Raw genomic sequence first — 22,597 nt, 5'->3', positions numbered from 1 at the left:
ATATATTATTTACTCTGCATCGTGTTCTTTAGTTTTGAGAGCCCAGAGATTTGTGGATGATGAATAATGTGGTGTCTAACTAAAATATCAGCCCTACATTGCTGGAACACATATTCAACCTCAAATAATTGCTTCGGAATTTTGTTGATTACAAGTAGCAGAATAGTTATGACTAACTTGCGGATGTTAAATGTAAAAATTTTGATATTATTTTTGCATTTAAGATTCTGCAGTGGATAGGAGTAGTTGTCGTCAAATATTTATGGGATTTTCAATTGCTCTCTCTGAGGATAAGGTCCAATGATCTAAAATCATGCTTTTTCAAGATGTGAAGAGTTTAATTTTTCATTCTTACAACTAATTACAGTGGGCCCACTAAAGTACTTTTCACAGCTACATCCTTTGGTGGGAATCAGACTCACCAGCTTTTCCAATGGTGCTATATAGCCCTGCTATCCCACGTACCCACCACACAGAAACAGCAATAATGACCCTGACAAATTCCATGGAAAAAGGAATGTGTGGTTCCTGGGTACCTAGTGGTGTTAACTGTGCTCAGAAACACAAAATATAATGGCTTTGGGCATGACCCCGCCTCATCTGAGGGTACAGCTTGAAAGGCCAGTGGGGTGTGTTGCTTTTGTTCTATGGATATTTCACAAATGCCAGTTTTACTGTGTTACTTCCACAGGCAAGAAATGCCATCAGTGGGTTTGGGGCTTTGACTAGTGTTCAGTAATTCAGTTTAACAGGATCTGGACCACACTGGGCTGCAGTCCCTTTGTAATGTACTACAATGTGTGCACCTGCAACACACTGAGCTAATATTTAGAGATAAAGCTCCAAATCTGTCCTTTGCACTATAATAGAATATTCATAGTAAGTGGGCCTTATAAAACACTTGATGGTTGGAAATCACTAGTCTTGAAGGGTATGCAAGATTCAACGTTAAGTCTCTCAAATCGCACAAGTTTACCTCAAAGACATTTTTGGAGAACTCTTTTGAACTTGCTCTCATTGAATACCCAATCCTGGCCTAAAGTACAGTGTAATGATGCTTATATATCGCTCCACTGGCTCTGCAAGCCCACTTGAGCCAGTTTTGTACAACACTTCAGCTCCCGGGTGGGAGCTGCCGCCACAGCAGCGTCAGGCAGCCCTTCAGCACCACTCAGCTCCACGGCACCCGGCTGAAGGGTTTCCGTCAGGGAAACATGGGAAGTACTCCAGAGATTTTGCAAGTGGGGAAACCAGCTGAGCTCAGCCCCGTGGTCTCCAGCCAAGTGGGAGCAGGAGGTTAAGGGCCTGCAATTAAGACGGAGAGATGTTCATTTAGAGCTTGAGGGTGGCAAAATGGCAGCTGCTCCTATAGGCCCTGCTGTGCTCTCACTATGAGGGGACGGGCTCTTTGCTGACCCCTGGGCACCCCATGCACAGACGGGCAAAGCTCTGCCTGTTCACCCACTTTAGGGCTTTGTGCCTCGTGGGGAATTAGAGGTGAGAACCAGCTGTCTCACACGGGTGGGCTTCCCCCTGCAGCGGAGGGAGCGGCGCAGGGAGGGCAGGGCCGCCATGCCGAGGTGCTCAACGGGCCGCTGAGCCCCTTCTCCGCTGTGGAGGTGGAGGTGGAGGTGGAGGGCGGAGGGTGGGAGGGGGGACCGCCCGCGGCGGGCCGTGAGGTGCCTTATGGCAGGGGAGCTCCTCTCCTCCGGACGAGGAACGGCGGAGGCTGAGGGATGAGAGCCGGCCGGGGGCTGCGAGAGGCGGGGAGCGGGGCGGGCAGTGTGCGGGGCCTGCTGTGCGAGGCAGGGCGGGGGCTTGTCCCGAACGCCCGCGGTTTGCCCTCGTGTTTAACGTTGCCTTTCGAACAGGTTCGCTCAGCACCGTGCGAGGCCTTAGGGCTGCGGGGAAACCACGGACGGCAGCACAGAAGAGCGTGGTGGGGCCGGGCAGAGCCGAGCGAAGGAGCGCAGCGGTGGCAGTGACCCGAGTGCGGGCGGGGGCTCCTGTCCCCCAGAGCGGTGCCTGTCTCCTCAGGAGGGTGAAAAACACGGGCCCTGCTCACGGAGTGTGTGAGGGCAGAGGAGGAGGAGGAGGAGGGAGCCCGGCAGGCCCCTGCCCATGGCAGCGCTGGCCGGGGCAGTGGTGCTGCCGGGGCAGGGGCAGGGACAGGCCGTGGTGCACAGCGTGTCCCAGGGCATGACTCTCACCCTGCAGGAAGGGATCTGCGTGTTCTATGACCTAGAGCTGGCACAGGTTCATGTTCTGCAAGAAGAAGGGCAAGAAAAGAGTTCAGAAAGCAAGGCAACTGAGAAACCAGTAGACATGCTCCGGATGGAGGTACAAGTGAAGATATGTTACCTATTAGCTCCTACTATCACACCGATCCGGTTCTAAGTATCCAGTCCTTTGTACAGCTTTTTATAATCTCATCCCATTTTTTAAAAGACAAACTAAAACTTTAGACTAGGTAACTAACTTGTTGAAATTCAGACAAGTTTTTAATTCAGTGCACCAGTTTAGTACTATTTGGTTTGACAGCCTCGATCTCTTAAGTAGCATTACACAGTTTCCCTTCTCTATAATTCAGTTAGTTCAATACTGCAGTGTCGTTGTTAAAGCTGGGTGTGTAATATGGTTTCATTTGAAATTAATTTTATTAAAAGGACATGCAAACACTGCTATTTATTCTGTTCCAACTGTTGGTTTTATAATAAAATATTATTTTTATTCTTTTAAAATTCATGCAGCACTAGATAAGTTCTGAGGTAGGTCATATTTAATTTAGCTAATGCAAGACATATCACAACCCTGTAATTGCCTTATGACAAAGAAAGCATTACAATTAGGCTGCAGAAGTCAAAAAACTGAGAGCATACTTCTTGTTTTCTTTTAAAAGGTAAATGTACTGAAGTGAAATTTAAAATCTTTTTGAAAAATTAAGATACAGGGGTTTGTGTTCTCAGTAGTGTAATCTTTACATGACACTGAAATTTTACATAAAATTTTGAAGAGGTAGGGCTCAATTTTAGTAATTTTTCACTTCCCAGTTAAGCTCTTGTATGCTAAATGCAAATTTTTTTGTTGCAGTTTTGTCCATCACATTTAAGCCTGAAAATCAAGATGAATTAGTAGCTTGTCTTTTGTTGACTGCTCAGTTGATTTGCCACTAGTGACTGTCGTTGGTTGAGAAAGTTGTAAAACATTTTCTTTTTTAAATTAGATTGACAGAGATAATGATGCCATTGCCTTTGAAAATAAGATCCAGCAGCTGAGCCCATCTGAAGAGGGGGAAGGAAAGAAACCTTTTTCCACAGTTGGGGAAAAAAGGAGCCAAAGCTGCAAAGCGAGTGAAAATTTGTCAGAGTTGTGTAATGAAAGTAAAGAGCAGGAATATGCAACTGCATCAGAACAAATGGTTGTAAAAAATTCCAAGAATCTAAAATTTCAGGCTTGTGCACCACGTCAGAAAAAAGGTAAAACGTTAACAGTGTTTGTAGTTCATTTTTAGATAATGTATGTTGGGTGAGATTTTGAAGTGAGGCTGAAATTTTATATTAAATACAGTGGTAATTGTTGAATTTAGATTAGGTTAAGTCTTAACATTCTGTGGAAATTTGGAAGAAGAAAAAAATACCTTTCAGCCTTAAGCGTTAGAAGATCTTGTTCAGGCTGATGTCAGGAGAGACATTTTGGATGGCATTTAGAAATTAATGGTCTTTTGAACAGTGTGTGGTATGTGAAACCTCCAGGGAGATTTCAAAGTTAATATTGTATAAATGCCTTTGAATAAACCTAGTAATTTATTTAGTCTCTTAATTCACTCATTCAGCTTGAAAATGAGCTTTTTTGAGGGTTTATGGATGAGCTTAGAGTTGTTCCACGTTGCTGGCAGAGGGTGGTTGGCAAGTACCAAACAATACCTGTCAGCAAAGCCTTTCCCAGGACCCAAATAAAAGTGACAGAAAATGGCTGATTTAAGGTTTTAGAAATGTGAAAGTACATTGCAGAAGTTAAGGACTGACTTGGAAGGGAAAAGATAAGCATCTGTTTCCCTAGAAACTGTGTGTGTGTGCTGGAAAAGTTGGATGACATCAGTGATGTTGAGTCTGTAAACGTGTGTGTTGTAGCATCTGGATGTTAAGGTATCTTGGCTGAGGTTGTTTATGGAAATTGTACAAATTGTTAATGTCCCATGTTTTAGTTACAGCCCCTATAGGAAGCACATTTGAGCAGCTTTAAGAAAGCTAACAATGTTCTTTTGTGTGGGCATGAATCCACAATGAATAAATGACAATAAAGTGGTTTTGTTTGCTGTTACTGAAGTGTCATCTGCACATCTCTGTGTGGTATAAAGCATTGTATAAAATGCATTTTGGTCTCAGCATGAAAAACATTACAGAGAGTGCACTTGGGAGCTGAGACAACTGTTCTGGAAAGACTCCTCAAACATGACGTATTTGCCATTTCACAGTTTCAAATCTTCTTCATAACTGAAAGTGTTGCTCATTTAATCTTGTTACTCTCAAAAGAAATTAATTTCTGTTGTGCCATGAACTTTATTCTATGACTTCTTCAAGCAATTGATTCTTTTTTTTTTTTCCCCTCAAATTCAACTAGTAATTTTAAAGAGGCTTTTACATCATGATTTTTTTATATACACTTTACAGATTCAGGACTACCAGAAAGCTGAGAATAGCTTAAGCTGCCATTTCCAAATCTTTGAATAAGCTCCCTTAGTACTAATTACACAGTTGTCCTCAAGAAGTGTGTTGCACAGGTTGTAAGTGCCTTGATGAACCATGTGTTAATGATGATATTGAGAGAAGAAGTCTCATCCTGTCTTGGAGGTGAGAGCTAGGTTAGGAGTTAGGTTTCCTGAGATTAGATTCTAAACTGTATCACTAACATATAGCACTATTTTTGGGGCAAATCACTCAAGTCTTAACAAAGTCCTTTGATATAGAAATATGAAGTATTTTTACCTGAAGTAGAGGGACTCTGTTGAAATTGGTACTGTTTTTTGAAAATGTAAAGTCATTATTTTGTGGCTTGTACAGTCTAAATGTGTCTCTGTTCCAACAGGAGAAAAAGAAGGTTTCAACTGCTGTTTCTGTTCGTTCACCTCAGCCAGATTGTCAAATCTGAAGCGTCACTTGAAAACCCATTCTGATGAGAAACGTTACCTGTGTCACCTCTGCCCGAAGGCTTTTCGTACAGCAACTCTCCTGCACAACCATGTGAACACGCATACAGGTGTCTAATGCTTGAAAATACTTCATTTTACACCCTGTCTGCAAAACTGAATTAACAGGCAAATGACTTTGCCTTAGAGCTGTGATCATTTTGTACTCAGAAGTTTCTCTGATTTTATTTGGTGTTCCATGCTGAAAAGACATTGTCTGTTGTTAGTAACTCTCTGTGTATGTGTTTATTTTATTAAATACCATTCTAAAAATTTTTGGCAAGTGAGTATGACTTCAGTTGTGCCTGATTCCTATATGCATAGTAGAATGTTCTGTGATGTTTTCATTTTGCTGTATAAACATATGAAGCAAAGTGATAAATTGTGTTTATTATAAACTTATATTGTACATATATATTGAAGAAATTCTTTACTGTGAGAAGGGTGAGGCACTGGAGCATGTTGTTCAGAGAACCTGTGGATGCCCCATCCCTGGAAATGTTCAAAGTCAGGTTGGGTGGGGCACTGAGCAACCTGATGTAGTGGAGGGGATTTGGTACAAGATGGTCTTTAAGGTTCCTTCCAACCCAAACCATTCTATGATTTATTGTATTTAAAAAATCAGATCAGGAAAGGTTCTATTAAAAAATTGTGAATATTGGTGTTAAATAAAATTCTAATGGTGTGTTCTTGCAGGGACCAAACCCTATAAATGCAGTGACTGTGATACAGCATTTGTGACCAGGGGTGAGCTTTCACGACACAGGCGGTACAAACACACCTTAGAAAAACCTTTCAAGTGCACAATATGTGAATACTCCAGTGTAGAAGTAAGTACAATCATTTAGCTTTTTAAAACTAGTTTGAGAACATTTTTATTATGCTGAAACTGCTGCCAGACAATGTGTTTGTGTGAATTTGGTCCTCTTCCTTTACACTTCATTGTATATACTGTGGGGCAATACTAGCTGATGTCTAGAATAAAGGTCATGTGTTATGTTTATATACTTGATGATGTTTGGTTTTCTTTTCAGAACTGAAATTTTCTTACTCAAGAAATAAAAAACGGAGAGTCTGTCTAAGGGTTCAGTTGTTAAAAACAGGCTTTCAGAAATGCACCTGTGATTGAATCACAGTCACAGTTTAGTGGATATTCACTGTCTGAATTTTTTATGTGCTGTGTCCAGATCTGAAGGTGTAAGCAAGCCTTAACTTTATTCCATGCACCTTACCTTATTAAATAGATTTTGGATAGCTTGCATCTTTAAAAACCCTGACAGTTTATTTTAAATGATTCTATTCTTTCCCTTGTTTCAATAAGGAACTATTCAGCCCTCATTGCTCTTCCAGAACTCTCATTCCTGTGAGCTTTACCTGAATGAGGAAAGCAGGAGCTCTGTAGTACTGCCATGCAAATTGTTTGACTTTTGTATAGCAGAGGTTGGCAGTCATTTAATTGTATTTGAATAATGTTGTAGGTTTGAATGGATCTGTCAGTGAATTCCTTAAATATGTTTATAAATGGAGGAATTGAACATTTGGTAACTCCCATTTGCATACCTACAATATTTATGTAGAACAGATCAGAACAGTAGAACGAAGTAGAATGAAATAAACTTTGCAGCATTGGGACTTGAAGGTGAATAGACTTTGGTTAATGAGTTTGGTCTTTCATTTATTTTCCTGAGTATTTTCAAAGAATTTTATGTTTGGTATGTCCAAGTAGTGTGAGAGGAGTAGGTATCCTCTTTATAAAATGCTAGCTTTTATGTTCTTACTAGAAAATTTCTTCTACTGTGGACACTAAACATGGAAATAAGACCATCTGGGAAAGAGTAAAGTGTTGCCTAAAACCACAGCAGGCTGATTGTGCAGGAAAAACAGGGAGGGGAGGAATATGGATGTGAGAGTGCTAATTCTGGGATTAATGCAATATTTTAAATTGCAATGGGCGTATTATGTAAAATTGCTTATATTTTAATTGATTATGTGTCTAATGTAGGTGTTGCTTTAGCAAATCTCTGATTTTTATGTTAGGCCAGCAAAATGAGACGACACATTCGTTCCCACACAGGAGAGCGTCCCTACCCCTGTGACCTTTGCAGTTATGCCAGCAAAGATGCCTACAAACTGAAAAGGCACATGTTAACTCATACAGGTAGGACTCTGCAATGATCAAGTCTATGGCCTTAGGCCCTTAGCATTCATAGGGTTAGAATGATCTAATTTCAGACTCTAAATTAGTCCTTTTTTAATTTGTGATTTTGAGTAAAAATATGTAAACCCCATGTTCTCTTTAAATGTTCTGGATTTGGCTATTGGAGATCTAGCTGTACAGTGCTGTTAGTCTTGCTGCTCTTCCTGAATTTCTTTTATATTAGGAAATTATTTTCCTGTTGTTTTCTGTGGATCAAGTTGTCACTTTTATTTCTGGATTATTTGATTTTATATGGAGTGTGTCTGATGGGAGATTTTTAAATGTCTGTTCAAAACGTGGACATTTCTGTGGCCCCAGACTGGTAGCAACTAAGTTGGTCAAAAAGATTAAATTGCTTAAACATTGAAAGCAGTGTGTTCCAGTCACAGCTCTGTAATGTGCAAGTCTTCTGAGAAGGCAGTTGGTACCTATCCTGTATTTCAGGGTTTAACTTAGCTCAGTTATGATATATAATGTGTGTTATAGTTGATGTTTTAGTTTGTTTCAGAGCGTGACAGTGTGGTTTCAATCAAATCTTCCAAATATCCCCACTTATCCCTCATTGGTTCATGTCTTGAGACAATTTTTGACTTGTAGATTCTGGAAATCCAAATTTTGTGTTGTAATCAGTTACCTAAACTTACAGAAACTTATTTAGCCATTTGTGCATTGTCAACTAATAGTAACTTTTGGTCGGTCTGGGGACTGTTGCTGTTAGAACATGTTGAGGTCTGTGGGAATTTGCACTGGTATCAAATGACTAGACCTTCTAAGCACATGTTATTTTAATATCTTTTTAATAGGAGAAAAACGCTATGAATGTTGTGTTTGCCGGGCCAGATTCACTCAGAGCGGTACCATGAAAATCCACATGTTACAGAAGCACGGAGAAAATGTCCCCAAACACCAGTGTCCACATTGCAGTACCCTTATTTCCCGAAAAAGTGATTTGGGTGAGTTTAAAGGAAAAAAACTGAAAATGAAACGTAGAGATAAGTAAAGGTAAAATTTCACCAAATATGTTATATTTGACTTCATACGATCACAAAATACTTCTGTGGAAAATGTATTTATGTTTTACAGGTAAGTTCCTCCTGAAAGGAGATGTGGTGACATCTTGTGGTTGATGTTTTAATTTGTTTAAAATGCAAAGTAGCAAAGATTCAGCTTTTTCTTTTGCTCAATACCTGTGGCACTGTGACCTTCTGTCTTTCAGTAAGAAATGTCTGAGGCAGTAGAGCTGACCAGTAACTACAAAACCCATATAAAATTTTAAGTTTCCAGAAATATATGAAAAAGCTATATTAAAGAAATACTTAGACATACAAAATGCCTTTAGAATCTATTTAAGTTTTCAAATAAAGATCCAACCGAAATATGGTAAATATTTGAAGGTAGAAGTGGAATTATTATTTACAGGCATTGGAACGGCCTACCCAGAGAGGTGGTGGATTCACCATCCCTGGAGGTTTTTAAAAAGAGATTGGATGTGGCCCTCAGTGCCATGATATAGTAATTGGAGTTGGATCAGAGGTTGGACTTGATGATCTTGGAGGTCTTTTCCAACCCAATCTATTCTATGATTCTATACATACAGTTTCTTCATGTATTTTTGCAGTGTTCACTTTGATATTGTAAATACTGCTTTGGGTAACATTTTTCAATGAATTGTTGTGTACAGACTAATGCAGGGGGTTACTGGAATTTTTAAAAGTGGTTTGTTAAGCAATTTTCATTGAAATCAACAGGATTGATTTCTATGGAAGAAATCAATCACCACCTTGCTGCAACTTTAGTTGTCTTAAACTGGTTCAGCTATTTTACGTGTACTGGAGAGAGCACTGAAGGTTCTTTTATGTTTGCGTTACTCAGGGATGTAAACAGTCCATCTTTCAGTCAAAACTGGGGAAATCAAAAGCTTGCTGTTAAACTGAATTGTTTTGGATCACTGTTCAGGTGTCCACTTGCGAAATCTTCACTCCTACGTGGAGGAGGCCATGAGGTGCAGTGCCTGTGAGGCCGTTTTTCACGAACGCTACGCTTTTCTTCAGCACAAGAAGACTCACAGAGGAGGAAAAGGATTCAAATGTGCTCAGTGCAGCTGCACGTGTAATCAGGTATTTAAATGCCCTGAGAAAATACTGCTTACTCACTTGGTGGTTTGGCAAGGTGTGGTTGGCTTTGGGGTTATATTCACCTGAAGAGAATAAAAGCTTTTGTGCCTGCGGTCTGACTAAAATAGTGTGGTTATATTTATTTCCAGGATAACTTGTTCACAAATAAACAGTGAAAATGAAATCTTCTTATCAAGAAAAGTATTCTTGATAAATCTTTTGTACGTGAACTGCTTAGAAGTATCAAGTAAGAGCAATCACTTTCAGTGATGTCCTGATAAGAACAAAATACAGTATTTGAACCTGAAATGTGATTTTCAGCAGTGACACAAAATGAACTCAGTCTGAACTGAAAGCTGTATTTTAAAGAGTACATTTAGGATATTTAGGATAGCTTTGGCCTTGATATGTTGGAATGTATCATTACTCTGGTCTGGTTATTTTCTCAGCAATCCTTAATAAAGTTAGGAGGAAAACCTCTGACCTTCTCCACGGGGGAGCAGTATCCCAGTGTGTTCTTCAGCATCTGCTCACAGTGGAGGATAAATAAGGAGTCTGTGCAACACCCTAACACTTTTCTGGTGCCTGTGAGAGTTGTTTGTACATGTGTCACAGAGCTGGGTAGTAATGTTACGGATATTTTTGTGCTGAATTGCACATAAACAAACCCATACTGGTGAGAAGCCCTTCACTTGCTCGTGCTGCAGCACAAGCTGTTGATGGAAGCAGCTCCTCACTCTTCCCTTTTGGAAGCACCAGGACTGTAGTGTTAAACCCACAGTTTATGAATGCCCTAAATGTGGTAAGGGCAAAGATAGATAAGGGCAGGGTAAGATACTTCCTTTAAGGGGTCTCAGTGGAGTTACTTTAGAAAGTATTGCAGATTGTGTTGGCACAAGGGACTATTTACAAGAGTATGTAGTGACAGGACAAGGGGGAATGGCCTTAAACTGACAGGGAGTAGGTTTAGATTGGATATTAGAAAATAAAATCTTTACTGTGAGGGTGGTGAGGCCCTGGCACAGGTTGCCCAGAGAAGCTGTGGCTGCCTCATCCCTGGAAGTGTCCAAGGCCAGGTTGGACAGGGCTTGGAGCAACCTGGGCTAGTGGAAGGTGTCCCTGCCCACTTCAAAACTATGTGCAACGAGAACATATTTCTCATTTTGAGTTAACTGTGCACACTTTAAAGTAAGTGTAACCTTTTTCCCACATACAGATTTTATATGTAAAACTTTATTGCTTATCCAGGAACCAGAAAATGATAAATTTTATTTTATACCCACCAAATGGCAACATTCCTTTACAGTAGAATTTTAATACATATTCTGGAAAATCTTCAGGAGTTTTATGAACATTGTTAACTAAGTCAGTCTTCCACTTAGCATTCCAAAATTTGTCTGTCAGAGCCGTATTTGTTTTGTGTGTGTTGAGTTGCTTCCGTAGATTAATATCTGATTCATATATTTATTCTTCATTATGCTGACAGAAAAATATGCGTAAGCATGCTGAAAATTGTGGATTGGGGAGGGCAGAAACTGCTGCACCCAGAAAAAGAAGCAAGGAGAAAAACAAAATCCATGAGAACCCCAAGCGTGTTAAGTCAGAAGGTAATCAGCAAGTAAGTTAGAATTTAATCATGTAAATTAGATTCCAGACTAAAAGGCTAAGGCAGTGAGTCTTCCCTGCTGTTTAATTACTGTTTCATAGTGAAGCTAACAGTGGAAGAATACTTCAGAAAAGGGTTTTTTGTGTGTCAGAAATTCTTGTCATCTGTATTGGGTCATTGCTCAGGTGCCCATTCTGGGCTGTTCTCCTGCTCAAAACGAGTTCCTAAACTCCCTACTTAGCAGTGCTTACATATAGGGTTTTCTTTTCCCTTTTGCAATTTCCCTTTGCCTTTATAAAGGAAAATGAGACCCATCCTTGAGCTGAGCCCTAGTGAGATTTCTTGAGAGCTCATGATTTATAATGCACTGCTTTAATACAGACTGGATTAAAAACTTTTTGCTTTCAGGGCTCAGATTGCCTGTTAACCACAAAAGGTCCAGTACATCTTAGTAAAGAAATTGTTCACCACCTTTTTGTCATACTTGGATCAAGTAGTGATCAAATAATAATAAAATGTTACTGATTTAAATGGCCTCTCTCACACTACAGAGATGAGCAGGCCCATTTATGAAGCTCATCTGTGCAGTCAGAAAATCACCCATAATTACTCAGTGCTGCTCTTTGTGGGTAGCTCTGGAGCACTGAGTGTTTATTCTGTCACTTCAGTCTCTGCACTGTTGCAGGGTGAGAGCTGGTTGTGTGTTTCCAAGGTCACCTTCAGGGCCACCATGGCCAAAAAGTAGCTTTGCCTGACCAGAATATCCCGTCATTTGCCCCTGTGCTTCCCAGATGGTGTTTGAAAGCCATAATAGTCTCCTTGATAGGATTCCTCAGGTGATTTTTATGGAGTAAGAGACAAGAATGCAGATACATCTTTGGCCTAGGTGTCCCAAAACCTTACCTTTTCATATATCAGATTGTATCTGCACTGATTCGTGGCCAGTGACACTGAGAGAAAATCTGACACAGTGAGAAGAAGAAATGTTGGAGCTTTTCTGAATCTGATGAATATATATCAGCAGCTGAGTTTACATTAGCATTGACACTTCTGTTTTCACTGGTGAGGCTGTAATGGTATGGTTAGAGAATAGTTTTACAGCTGCAGTGTTTATGTTTTTGCAGTAATTAGATTTTGCTGTTATTAATGTTTTCCTACATGGGAACAGCTTCTTTTTAGTATCTTGCAAATATCTTCATCTGAAAGCTTGATTTTTCTAGAGCTATGATAATGTATTTTTAGATGTTTTTCATGCAAATGCTCAGTTCATAAATTGACTCACACAAATATTAGAAATTTCTGTGCTGTTTCAGAAGGTTTTTCCCCAAAGTTGATGTTTGCAAGTTTTTATCTATCAGTGTCCACTTCCTGCACAACTTGAAGGGGCCTGTGGGATCCTATATGTGGCTTTACAAAAGTCAACTTGTGAGACTGGTGTTGTCAATGATTTGCTCATGCTAATAAAAAAGAAAAAGGATGCATATGATAATTAAATTTCTGGTTAAATAATGCTTAGTTTTCCTCTGATGAGAATACCATACTCAGTAACATGGCTTTTAATGTAATATTTGACATAAGATAGATTCATTCCCCAAATAAAGTGTAAAAGATGTTGGTACATATTGGCAGTATTTTCTCCACTAAATTAAACTGCATATTTGTTAAATTTATTGAAAGATTTACTTGTCTTTCTGGTTAATCATCACAATATTTAATTCTTTTTTTCCTCAAAGTTGCCCTGAAAACATTCCAAGATGTCTCTACTGTGAAAAATGAACATTGTGCCAGTGAGATTGTTCCTGTTTTAGGTGGGATAGAAACAGCAACTCTGAGAGAAGACAAAACAGAAGCAATTTGTGAAATGGATTCTCAACATGATGGACAAATAATTCACAAACAGACTGATCTTGCTTGTTCTCAGTGGTTGTAACTGACCATTTCAAAGTGTGGAACTACCTCCAGTTAGAAAGTTGGAAAAGGTGCTGGTTGAAAGCTGTTGAAGCCTCTCTGTGCTCATATTTCTTCTTGCTGCAATTTCTGCTGTGTAGCCTAAATACCACTGCCAAAGTGTGAAAATTATAGGGAACCTTTGCCTGGTTTATTACATAAATGTGATAACAGAATGAGAAAAAAAATAGCTATTTTCAGAGTAATTTATTAAAAAATGGATAGGTTTGTTTCACCTTGCATTTCATTTTTCTCCAGCCTTACCCACAGAATTGCAGATTGATCTGAGGCAAAGTTCTGCCTCAGTAGCTCTATAGCACTGAGAGCTGCATGAACTTCAGAGGGTTTGTGCTTTGCTGGGGTGAGCACATGAAAGGCAGTGATTTTTTAATGCAAGGAACATTTACTAAACCTCCTTTCTGCAGACACTTTAGTTTCTAATAGAATTCATGATGCTAAAACACAATTTTGTGAAAAAGCATTTCTGTGAAAAATACATGGACAGGAATTACCATTTAGGGGACAGAAACCTCATTCAGTTTTGTAGTGTTTTGGCAAACACTGAGAAGTCAGAGTGCTTGAATTCATCAAAATTTGTCACTGGCTTTGTTTTTCCATTACAGTTATTTGAGTTATAACGATACATATTTATTGATTTGTTTCTGTTTTCACAGTGGTAAAGTTCTAGTAAGCTCATTTGTTCTTAGCAGAACTTAAGAATACTTTTGTCCATGATAATTGATTAAATAATATTGTTCACTTTATTCTTGTTGTGCTGTTTCCATTGATGTTATAAAATCTAAGCAGCAGAGTTGTTTAAATTACTTGATGAATTTTATGAATATATATTATTCATTTAATAGTTGTTAATAACAAAGCTGGCACATTCTGTACCAACATATAAGAATCAGACTACATGAAGTGGAATATGAATGTAGTAATAAAAGATATATTTATATCTGAACTTGCAAAATTATTTTTTCAGTAGTTAGAAGCTGGAAGTGCGTCCTTTTGGGAATCAAGAAAGAATGGTTTGACCTCTTCAGGAGTCATTCCTAGTGGTCCTGTGCTTTATAACAGCAGTGATTGTTCTTCATGATTAAGTATTTGCATAACTATGCAAACACAAATATTTTGTCATTATTCAGATTGGTGTTTTACAAAGATTTAATTATATATTTAGACCAGTATGCATGTATTAATATCTTTTAAAGCAATACATATTCTGAACAGATTCCAATTTTTTAAATATTTTAATTTAGTAATTTTGGAGGAGTTGCTAAATATACAGACAGGAATTATTCATGTCATGAAACAGATAAGACTGAACTATTCTATAGTATTCTCTGATAATTGAGTTATTTGGGAAAGAAGGGGAAGCTTGCTTTCCAGGTTTCCCCTGCGAGGTGAAACTGTCCCCAGATGAGGTGGGGGAGAGGAGCCGAGGCCGTGGATGTTCCTGCGGGAGGATTTGGGGAGCGGCCGTTCCCGGCGGTGCCCGCAGGGGGCAGTGCGGGGTCACGGCCGGGAATCGCTGCCTCGGTCACTCCCTCACGGCCCTGGGGCGCTCCGTGCGTGGCAAGGCGATAGAAAAAGAGCTCTTTGTTGCTAACGAGTCCTAGTGTCACTACAAAGTGTAGTCATCCCTGCCGGGAAAGAGGGTGGGATGTACACACCTGGCTTCTGCTGGAGCTGTTAGAGAGCATCCAAAGGAGAGAAATGGAGATGGGGAAGCCGTGTGAGGAGCGGCTGAGGGCACTTGGTGTGTTCAGCTGGAGGAGACTGAGGGGAGACCTCACTGCAGTTACAACTTCTTCAAGAGGGGCAGAGGAAGGGCAAGAGTGAGCTCTGCTCTGTAGGGACCAGGGACAGGACCCAGGGAATGGCCTGGACGTGTGTCAGGGGAGGTTTAGGTTGAATATCGGAAAAGGTTCTTCCCCCAGAGGGTGGTTGGGCACTGAACAGGCTCCCCAGGGCAGTGGGCACAGCCCCAAGACTGCCAGAGCTCCAGGAGGGTTTGGGTGACACTCTCAGGACCACGGTGTGACTCTTGGGGATGGGCCTGTGCAGGGTTAAGGGTTGGACTCGATGATCCTTGTGGGTCCCTTCCAAGTCAGCATATTCTGTGAATCCTGGCTGGGGTGGGATGGGGCTGCCTTGTTGCTCCTGGAATGGGAATTTGTCCCCACTGGGGCTGGCAGAGGCTCAGCTGGATGGCCGGTCCCTCCACGTCCATTGGCTGTGACACCCCTTCATCCCTGCACGTGCCTTTGCTGTGTTTGCCTTCAGCTCTGCTTTACTTGGCTGAGTTGGCAGGTGTGTGCCACCAGTGCAAGGCAGGTGCAGTTAACATGCAATTAATATACATTAGGGGCATGCTAATATATTTTCTGGTACTGATAAAAGATTTTCACATATCAGTAAAGTTATTGTTTATTGATAATTTCAGCTGCTTATCTAAGAAATCCTTACCTAAAGAGGTTTTATGGCTTTTAACAAGCAACAGATTTGTTAGACAAATTTTAGAAGTCCTTTAAGGTGAGGTGAAGTGTGCACACAGGCCATGAGGAGTGATCTGGCCCTTTGATAAAGGGTGCACTTGTCAAACCCAGTAGAATTCTTTTATGTGTTCTCCAAGTGAAGTGTTGACACAACAGTGTGGGAACAGTGCACAGTCAGCATCACCACAACACTGGGTCCTTTCATGCTGTGATGTAAGATTTTACCATGAGATGGTCTTTACTCATCATCTAAGCATTATTCTGGTAGAGTAGATGAGGAAATGGTGGATTTCCAGCTGATTTCCATTTTTGTGAATGTTCCAAGAAATGTTCTTGAACTGTCATCGTAACGTTCCTGCCATCCTCTCCTTTGTATCCAAACTAATCTTTTTCCTGTCTTTCAAATCTTTTTGCTGATTACCAAGTCTGGATTAGGCAAACATGTCTGCTGTCTGTCGGCACATCTACTACTGAAGATCTTTGCCATGATCACTTTTTTGTTAGCTACACAAATTTGGTTATTTAACAATCTCACAACTATACTGCAAAGATAACTGACAAAAAATTAACAGATGGGAATGTAATTGTTGTTGTGAGGAAGCCTCACTTTCTCTCAACTATAGCTGTGTTGTCCCCATTGTACAGATGAGAAAGATGATACACGGAACAAAATTAATCTCTGATTTAATCCTTTTGCCTTCAGGAGCAATGAAGCCCACTGATGATACAGTATGCTGCTGCTTATTACTAGTTTAATTTCACTGAAATAGAAACAGAAACCTGGGGTGTTGCAGCGTGTAATGATTAAGTTACATTAGCAGAAGGTGGTGAGCAAACAGGCAAGGACCTGAAGACATAAAGCCAGTGCTGTTAATCACTTCCAGAGACACTAGAATCAGAATATTAAAGCTGAAATAACATTTATAATTTCTTAAAGGTCAGTGCTTAAGATGATATGAAGGCACTCTGGCAGCATGACTAACAGCCATGGGCATGAGTGTAGAGCATCCCATAAGGAGGAAATACAGAGGGTTTTGTCTGATGGCAATTGGAAGGTTCATAGAGGAGACACAGGCTCCACAGTCTTAAGACCTTTCTGAAGTAGGAAGAGTAAAATGAGTAACACTTTCCTTTTACAGAAAAAGAGGCCCTTTTTGCTGTCCTTCCCCCTGAATGCAAGCTCCCTCCATGTGGTCCCTAATGCATGACTGAATTATGGCTGACAGGGTTATATATGGCTCTAACAGTAACTTCCACTCGCACAGTTTTATATCTACTTCTTGTTTTGTTTAAGAAACTGAACGTGCATTTGAAAGCAATTTACATTAATACAGTATGTCTTCAGGCAAACATCTTTCCCTGTTGCTGAGCTTTTAAACAGCCCAGCTATTGTTTGATGTTAGTCACAGAAACAGCTGGGCTCTGTCTGGCATTGGGGGGTGTGAGTGTTTCAAAATGGTAAAGCATTTTTGGACAGTTTTGGTTCAATCTGTTTTCACTTTGAATTGACACTTGACAATGAAGAATTTAGTTTCTTTCTCCTTTGGTAATTGACTGAGTTACCTCTGTAAATGATTTTGTTTATTTTTTGCTTTGGAGGTTTTTTCCCAGATTGTCTATTGTTGGTTTTATCCCTGCTCTGTCCATATAACAACATTTGCAGCTGATGGGAGGAATGCAAAGGAGTGACATTGCTGATTGCTTTGATAAGAAAGAGCCTTGCTTTTATTATCAACTAATTAAATGGTAGGTAGCAGCTAACGGTCATTAAAATTAAGCCTTGGAACTGCCATCCTCTTTCTGGAAGAACTGTGTGCTGAGAGAATTAAGCTCTTCTCCCTTTAAGGCAAAAGTGATATTTTGTTTTTCTGTTATAGTCAGCCATCAGTTGTTTCACTACAAAGTGAAAGTTATAAAACTGTTTATAGTTGGTATTTTCCAATTCCATTTTAAATGTCTTACTGTTTGAACTGAGTCATTTATCCCTTCATCATTTAGCATTACTGATTGTGAATTTAAATAGTTTAATTTCACATGGGCTGTACCCTCCTGGCCATGCCCTCTGACAAAACTTACGCAGGAGTTTTACTTCAGTAAAAATTGTGTGATAATGAATGTCATCATAGTGTTAAGGTAAGACTTTGCTCCATCTTTGCATAGGTGTAATTTTTATAGTCAATTCAGTTGGTTCAGTGACTTCATTCAAGTTGAATGCGAAGTGAGACAGAGGGTTTTGGGGCAAACTTCCAAAAATTGACACAAAACCAACAAAGAAGAGAAGAGGAGAATACCCAGCACTTTGAATCCAATAAAGATTTATTTCTGCTTCTCTTGCAGTGCCCAAGGAATGCAGGAGCGTGTGGAGGGGCTGCTGGCTCCATCCTGCCAGGAGAACAGCCCAGGAGGGACCTGCTGTTCCTGCCGGGCTCCCCTCGCCTGGCAGATGCAGGCTGGCTGCAGGAGGTCACTGTGGGCAGCCAGGCTGCCCTAATGTGGGGTTTTCTCCTTCTCAGGAGCAGCTGATTGAGTCGAAACAATACTCTGCTTTCCCCATTTGATGATGAAGACTGACAGTTTGTGGGAGATGAGTCAAAGGTCACTGATGAGAAGATCCATCCAGATAATTGCTGTAATTGCACCCTGAGGATGCAGCTCCCGTCACAAAGCATCAGGCAGTGACTCTGTTGGTAAATATATACTTGGAAGTGAACTTCATCCTGTGCTTTAAATCAGGAAAGTTCCTTCATGAGATATAACTGGAGAAAGTTCTCTTGATTTTTTTTTTTCTTAATCCAGCCATGTTTTCTCCTGTTGGCAGATGAATAGGAAATAGCCCCATTCTGAAACAGAGGAGTAATTGTAATTTAAACATAAAATTGCCATTTAGTGTTAAATCCTTTGATGAATACACAAGCTGTTGTTACTTCACAACAAATATCAATAAGCAGCATGAATGAATGAATATACATAATTCATAATATTTAACTTGAAAGTGAATCTTTTTCTTACAGTGATTGATTCATTTTTTTATGTTTGTCCAGTGACTTCTTTACAACTTAATACAAAAAGCTTTTCTGATGGAGAGTGAACAGTAACAGACACAAGCAGCAGGCCTGCCACAAAATTAGCTCTTTATTCCACCCCTTCACAAGGCCCAGAAATCAGCAATGCTAAAATATTAGGATGAGAATTCATAGTGGGGAATCAGAAGCAATGAAAGGATGTAAAATTTCTCAGATTATCAGTACTTGCTGTTAAATTAAAACTCAACTATTCTGATATAAAACTAAGAGCCTTATAACAGCTAGGTAGCAATTTCAGATATTGGGGCCCTAGTTTCTTAAACTTGTAGATGAGAGGAAGGTGAAACCGTTTGGATTTCCTAGAAAACATAAGGAGTTTGAGGTTATTTATACGTCTCAAAATGCAATAAAATATAAATATAACTTTCATAAGCATCAGTGGCTCGGTCTGTGCAGGGTTGGGTGGTGCTGTGGTACCCAGTGGTGTTTCCAGGTGAACAAAATCTTGTGTGCTCCTTCCTGTGAGTGCACTGGCTGTGAAAGCAACTATCCACTATTTAATGGGTGTAGGCAAAGCTGTTTCATGTGATGTCCATTGAAATCATTGATCAAAGATTAATTTTTAATTTCCAGAACTCAGGCTGTTCTGTGGCTGTTTACAAAACCATAAAAATTCCCTCTAAGATTTTGCAATAATGACATTCACGATCAAATCCTTATTTTTAGAAACTGATTTTTTTTGTTGTTTTTTAAGTGCTCTGACTTGAGAAAATATATCTTCCCTAAATACATGTATACTCTTGCTTAATTAAGAAGTAATTTACATAAGTCCTTGTTCTGCATGATATAGAGACCATTAGCAAGGAAGTGAGGAAGTGATGAAATTTGTTCCCTTCTAGCCCACGCTCCCTGGGACACTCATCTAGCCTGGGAATCAGCACAAGCAGGGCACATAAGTATATTTATTTACATTTACCATGGTGCTTAGCTGTTAAGAATGTCCTTTTCTTTTGAATATGACTCAATTTTTTTATGACTCTGCGTTTAGAAAGAAATTGTAAACAGTATTGATCATTGACAGCAGCCTGTTCTTTGCAGTGTAGATAAACTTTCTGTTCCAAGCTTATAAAAGGCACAAAAATAATGACATCATTTCATGTTTCTTTTGTAACGTTACGAAACCAAGCCAGCCTTATGCTTCTTACTGAGCAGAACTAAAATCCAAAAGCTTTGTGGTTGCATTGCTGATTGAAAACTGGGAAAATAAGTTACACCATTATCAATCAGTCAGCCCTTGGCTCTTAGAGTTTGATTATATGAAGAATGAGAAACATCAAACAGAGGTTGTGCTCAGTAGGGAGTTAAAATGGCAGGAACTAACTCAAATATAAAGATTATGTTGTGGTTTTTTACCTCAAACAACTGTGTTTGAATGTTGTCTGTACCATAGTACACTTCCTATTTTAATAGACTGTTTCTTTGCCCATAGGGGAATTTTTCTTCCTTTTTTTTTTTTTTTTTTAGCAGAGGTCCAAGGGATTGGAAGCAAAATATTTGTTTTTGAAAGAAGTTACAGTGTTCGTTTTCTGTCAAAACTCCATAAAGGATTGTGATTCCTCAGCCATTAGTGAGGAGGTGAGTGAGCATCCAGCATTACACATGATCCTGTTTATTAACAGACATTTTCATTCACCATTCAAGGCTCTGTGTGTCCTGTATCAGTTTTCTATGGTTACCAGAAGCTGACAGAATGAAGAAGTGCAGGGTAACCTGGTGTTGCTCTAAACAAAGGCTTGTTCCTCTCCGATACTCTCTGGGGCTGGTTTGCATGTTGGGGCATGTTCCTTTATACCAACATTTAGACAAAGGCAAGGGGAGAAGAACGTTTTCTGGAAACTACTTTGGTCTTTTTCAGTCTGCTGTTATTTCCTCCTTCCTGGATTTTTCTGTACCAACTCCAAGCAAGTGTGATAGGGAAGACAAGTACCCGTCCCTAAACTACATGCCAGTGTAGATACTATAATAATAAAACTTTGCTCTCCTGTTACAGTTTATTCAGTCAAGTTTCTTTCATATTCAGTGAAATTGCTGAGACTTTCCACGCTGATAAAGGCTGTGGTATCAGACATGGTGATTCACAGCACATAACTCTCATGCAAGTATTAATAAAATTAAACTTGTCTTTACTGCTAAGAAATAAGTAGGTACTAACATAGTCATAAGAAAAATTGTGCCAACATAGATTAGTACATTTATAATTAGATGAGTACAAATTGTTTGTAGGTTTCAGACTCCATTTAGTACAGTAGAATATGCATGCAATCTGTAAAGTGGAATGATTCCCTGATTACTTTGGTCGAAATTCCTTTGAAATAACAAACATGTAATTCAGAATAGAATTGTACATTTTTTGTATTTGTTCAATAACAGTCTGATATTATGGTTGTCTTATTTATGCCTTTTGTCACTTATTCGTGCCCACCATAGGTCTTGATATTTATTATTTATTTATGATTAATTTAGTTTCTTTAATTCAAATATGCTCTTGAAAGTCTCTCCAAAAGCTCCTGCTCGTGGGAAACTAACAGGCTTACACCAAACATATCTGTCACTACTAAAAGCTATTTGATAAGAGACTTGGGAAAAGATCTGCTTAAAATACAGCATAAGAGAACTGCAAAAAACAGAGTTCTTGAGACAACTGCTGCACAGGAGCTCTGGCAGCTATTTTTGCTGGGAGTGCTTTGAGTGGAAGACAAACATGGTCAAATTAGCTAAAATGCTGGAAGTTCAGTCAAGGATACTGCCTTAAATAGTTCACCCAGAAAGGATGAAGCTTTCTTAGGGCAGCCTCTTCAGAATTCCAATTGCAGTTAGAATTTTTAATAAATAAATATCAGATATAGTAATTTTTCTGTGATTTTGTTTTGCAGCGGATCATTGGAATGTTCTGAGGTCAAGTTCAGCCCTCCTTACTATGAAATACTCACTAGCAACAATATATATCTGAGAGTAGACCTTGATTAATATTGTTGTTTTCCTATGCTAGGTTATATTTTTTTGCTATTCATGGCATAGGTCACATTGCTGGAGAAAAAAAGTATGATAACAAGATGTTAAAATTTAAAGGAAAATATGTTCATTATTGGCTTACTTTTACTGTGCAATGGTTTTTACTTCTTGCCAAATATCTGCTATTTGACCTTCTCTGGGCTATGATAATATTGACCTAAAGAGCACAGGAGATCATCTTTCAATGTAGGAATAAATTCAATATTTTCTCATAAATATTTTTCATAGAGCCATAGAATACCGGGTTGGAAAGGTCCTCAAGGATCATCTGGTCCAACCTTCCTAGGCAAAAGCACAGTCTTGACAAGATGGCCCAGCACCCTGTCCAGCTGAATTTTAAATGTGTCCAACTTTGGGGAATCCATCGCTTCCCTGGGAGATTGTTCCAACAGCTAATTGTTCTCATTGTGAAAAATTTCCCTCTTGTGTCCAAGTAGAATCTCCCCAGCAGTAATTTTTACCCATTACCACTTGTCTTTTCCATGTGACTCCTTGTAAAAAGGGAGTTTCCATCTTCTCTGTAGCTACCCTTTAAATAGTGGAACGTGGCGAGGAGGTCTCCCTAAGCCTTCTTTTCTCAAGGCTGAGCAAACCCAGTGCTTTCAGCCTTTCCTCACGTGGCAACTTCCCAGTTCTTTGATCATCTTTGTAGCCCTTCTCTGGACCCTCTTCAGCCTTTCCACATTTTTTTTGTATAGCAGGGACCAAAACTACTGAACAGTGTTCCAGGTGAGGCCTGACAAGTGCTGAATCGAGTGGGATAATAAGTTCTTTATCTCTGCTGGTGATTCCCCTATGGATGCAGCCCAGCATCCTGTTGTGTCTCTGCCACAGCAGCTCACTGGTCACTCATACAGAGCTTGTTGGCCACCAGGACAGCCTGGTCCTTTCCCACAGAGCAGCTCCCCAGTCAAGTAGATTCAGACCCTAATGCATCACTTTCTCAGTATCA

The 22,597-nt window shown here is 39.7% G+C and overlaps 1 protein-coding gene across 35 annotated transcripts in view; it reads left to right on the top strand.

The window, feature by feature from the left end:
• CTCFL (CCCTC-binding factor like) overlaps positions 1–22,597 on the top strand; it is a 59,928-nt gene that overhangs the window by 7,287 nt on the left and 30,044 nt on the right. For 22 of the 35 annotated variants that reach the window (XR_003528135.1, XR_003528134.1, XR_003528133.1 and 19 more), the window contains exons 1-11: positions 418–461; positions 1,872–2,340; positions 3,224–3,476; positions 5,086–5,256; positions 5,882–6,015; positions 7,223–7,343; positions 8,186–8,335; positions 9,339–9,499; positions 10,983–11,103; positions 17,888–18,237; positions 20,098–20,208. Coding sequence is in view for 2 of the 35 variants with exons in the window: in XM_027645901.1 (XP_027501702.1) it covers positions 2,122–2,340; positions 3,224–3,476; positions 5,086–5,256; positions 5,882–6,015; positions 7,223–7,343; positions 8,186–8,335; positions 9,339–9,499; positions 10,983–11,103; positions 12,836–13,032 (1,527 nt within the window). In the remaining 33 variants the exon portion in view is untranslated. Of the gene's footprint in view, positions 1–417; positions 462–673; positions 1,498–1,871; positions 2,341–3,223; positions 3,477–4,670; positions 4,851–5,085; positions 5,257–5,881; positions 6,016–7,222; positions 7,344–8,185; positions 8,336–9,338; positions 9,500–10,982; positions 11,115–12,835; positions 14,014–17,149; positions 17,297–17,887; positions 18,238–20,097; positions 20,209–22,597 lie in introns of those variants that run through there. The other 13 variants (XR_003528143.1, XR_003528141.1, XR_003528140.1 and 10 more) reach the window with 10 other exon arrangements.

This window comes from Corapipo altera, unplaced genomic scaffold (genome assembly GCF_003945725.1).
Source record: "Corapipo altera isolate COAL_440 unplaced genomic scaffold, ASM394572v1 64, whole genome shotgun sequence".
In the NCBI taxonomy this organism is placed as follows: Eukaryota; Metazoa; Chordata; class Aves; order Passeriformes; family Pipridae; genus Corapipo; species Corapipo altera.
Note: the sequence above shows the minus strand (reverse complement) of the source record. Positions and strands in the feature narration are given on the sequence as shown.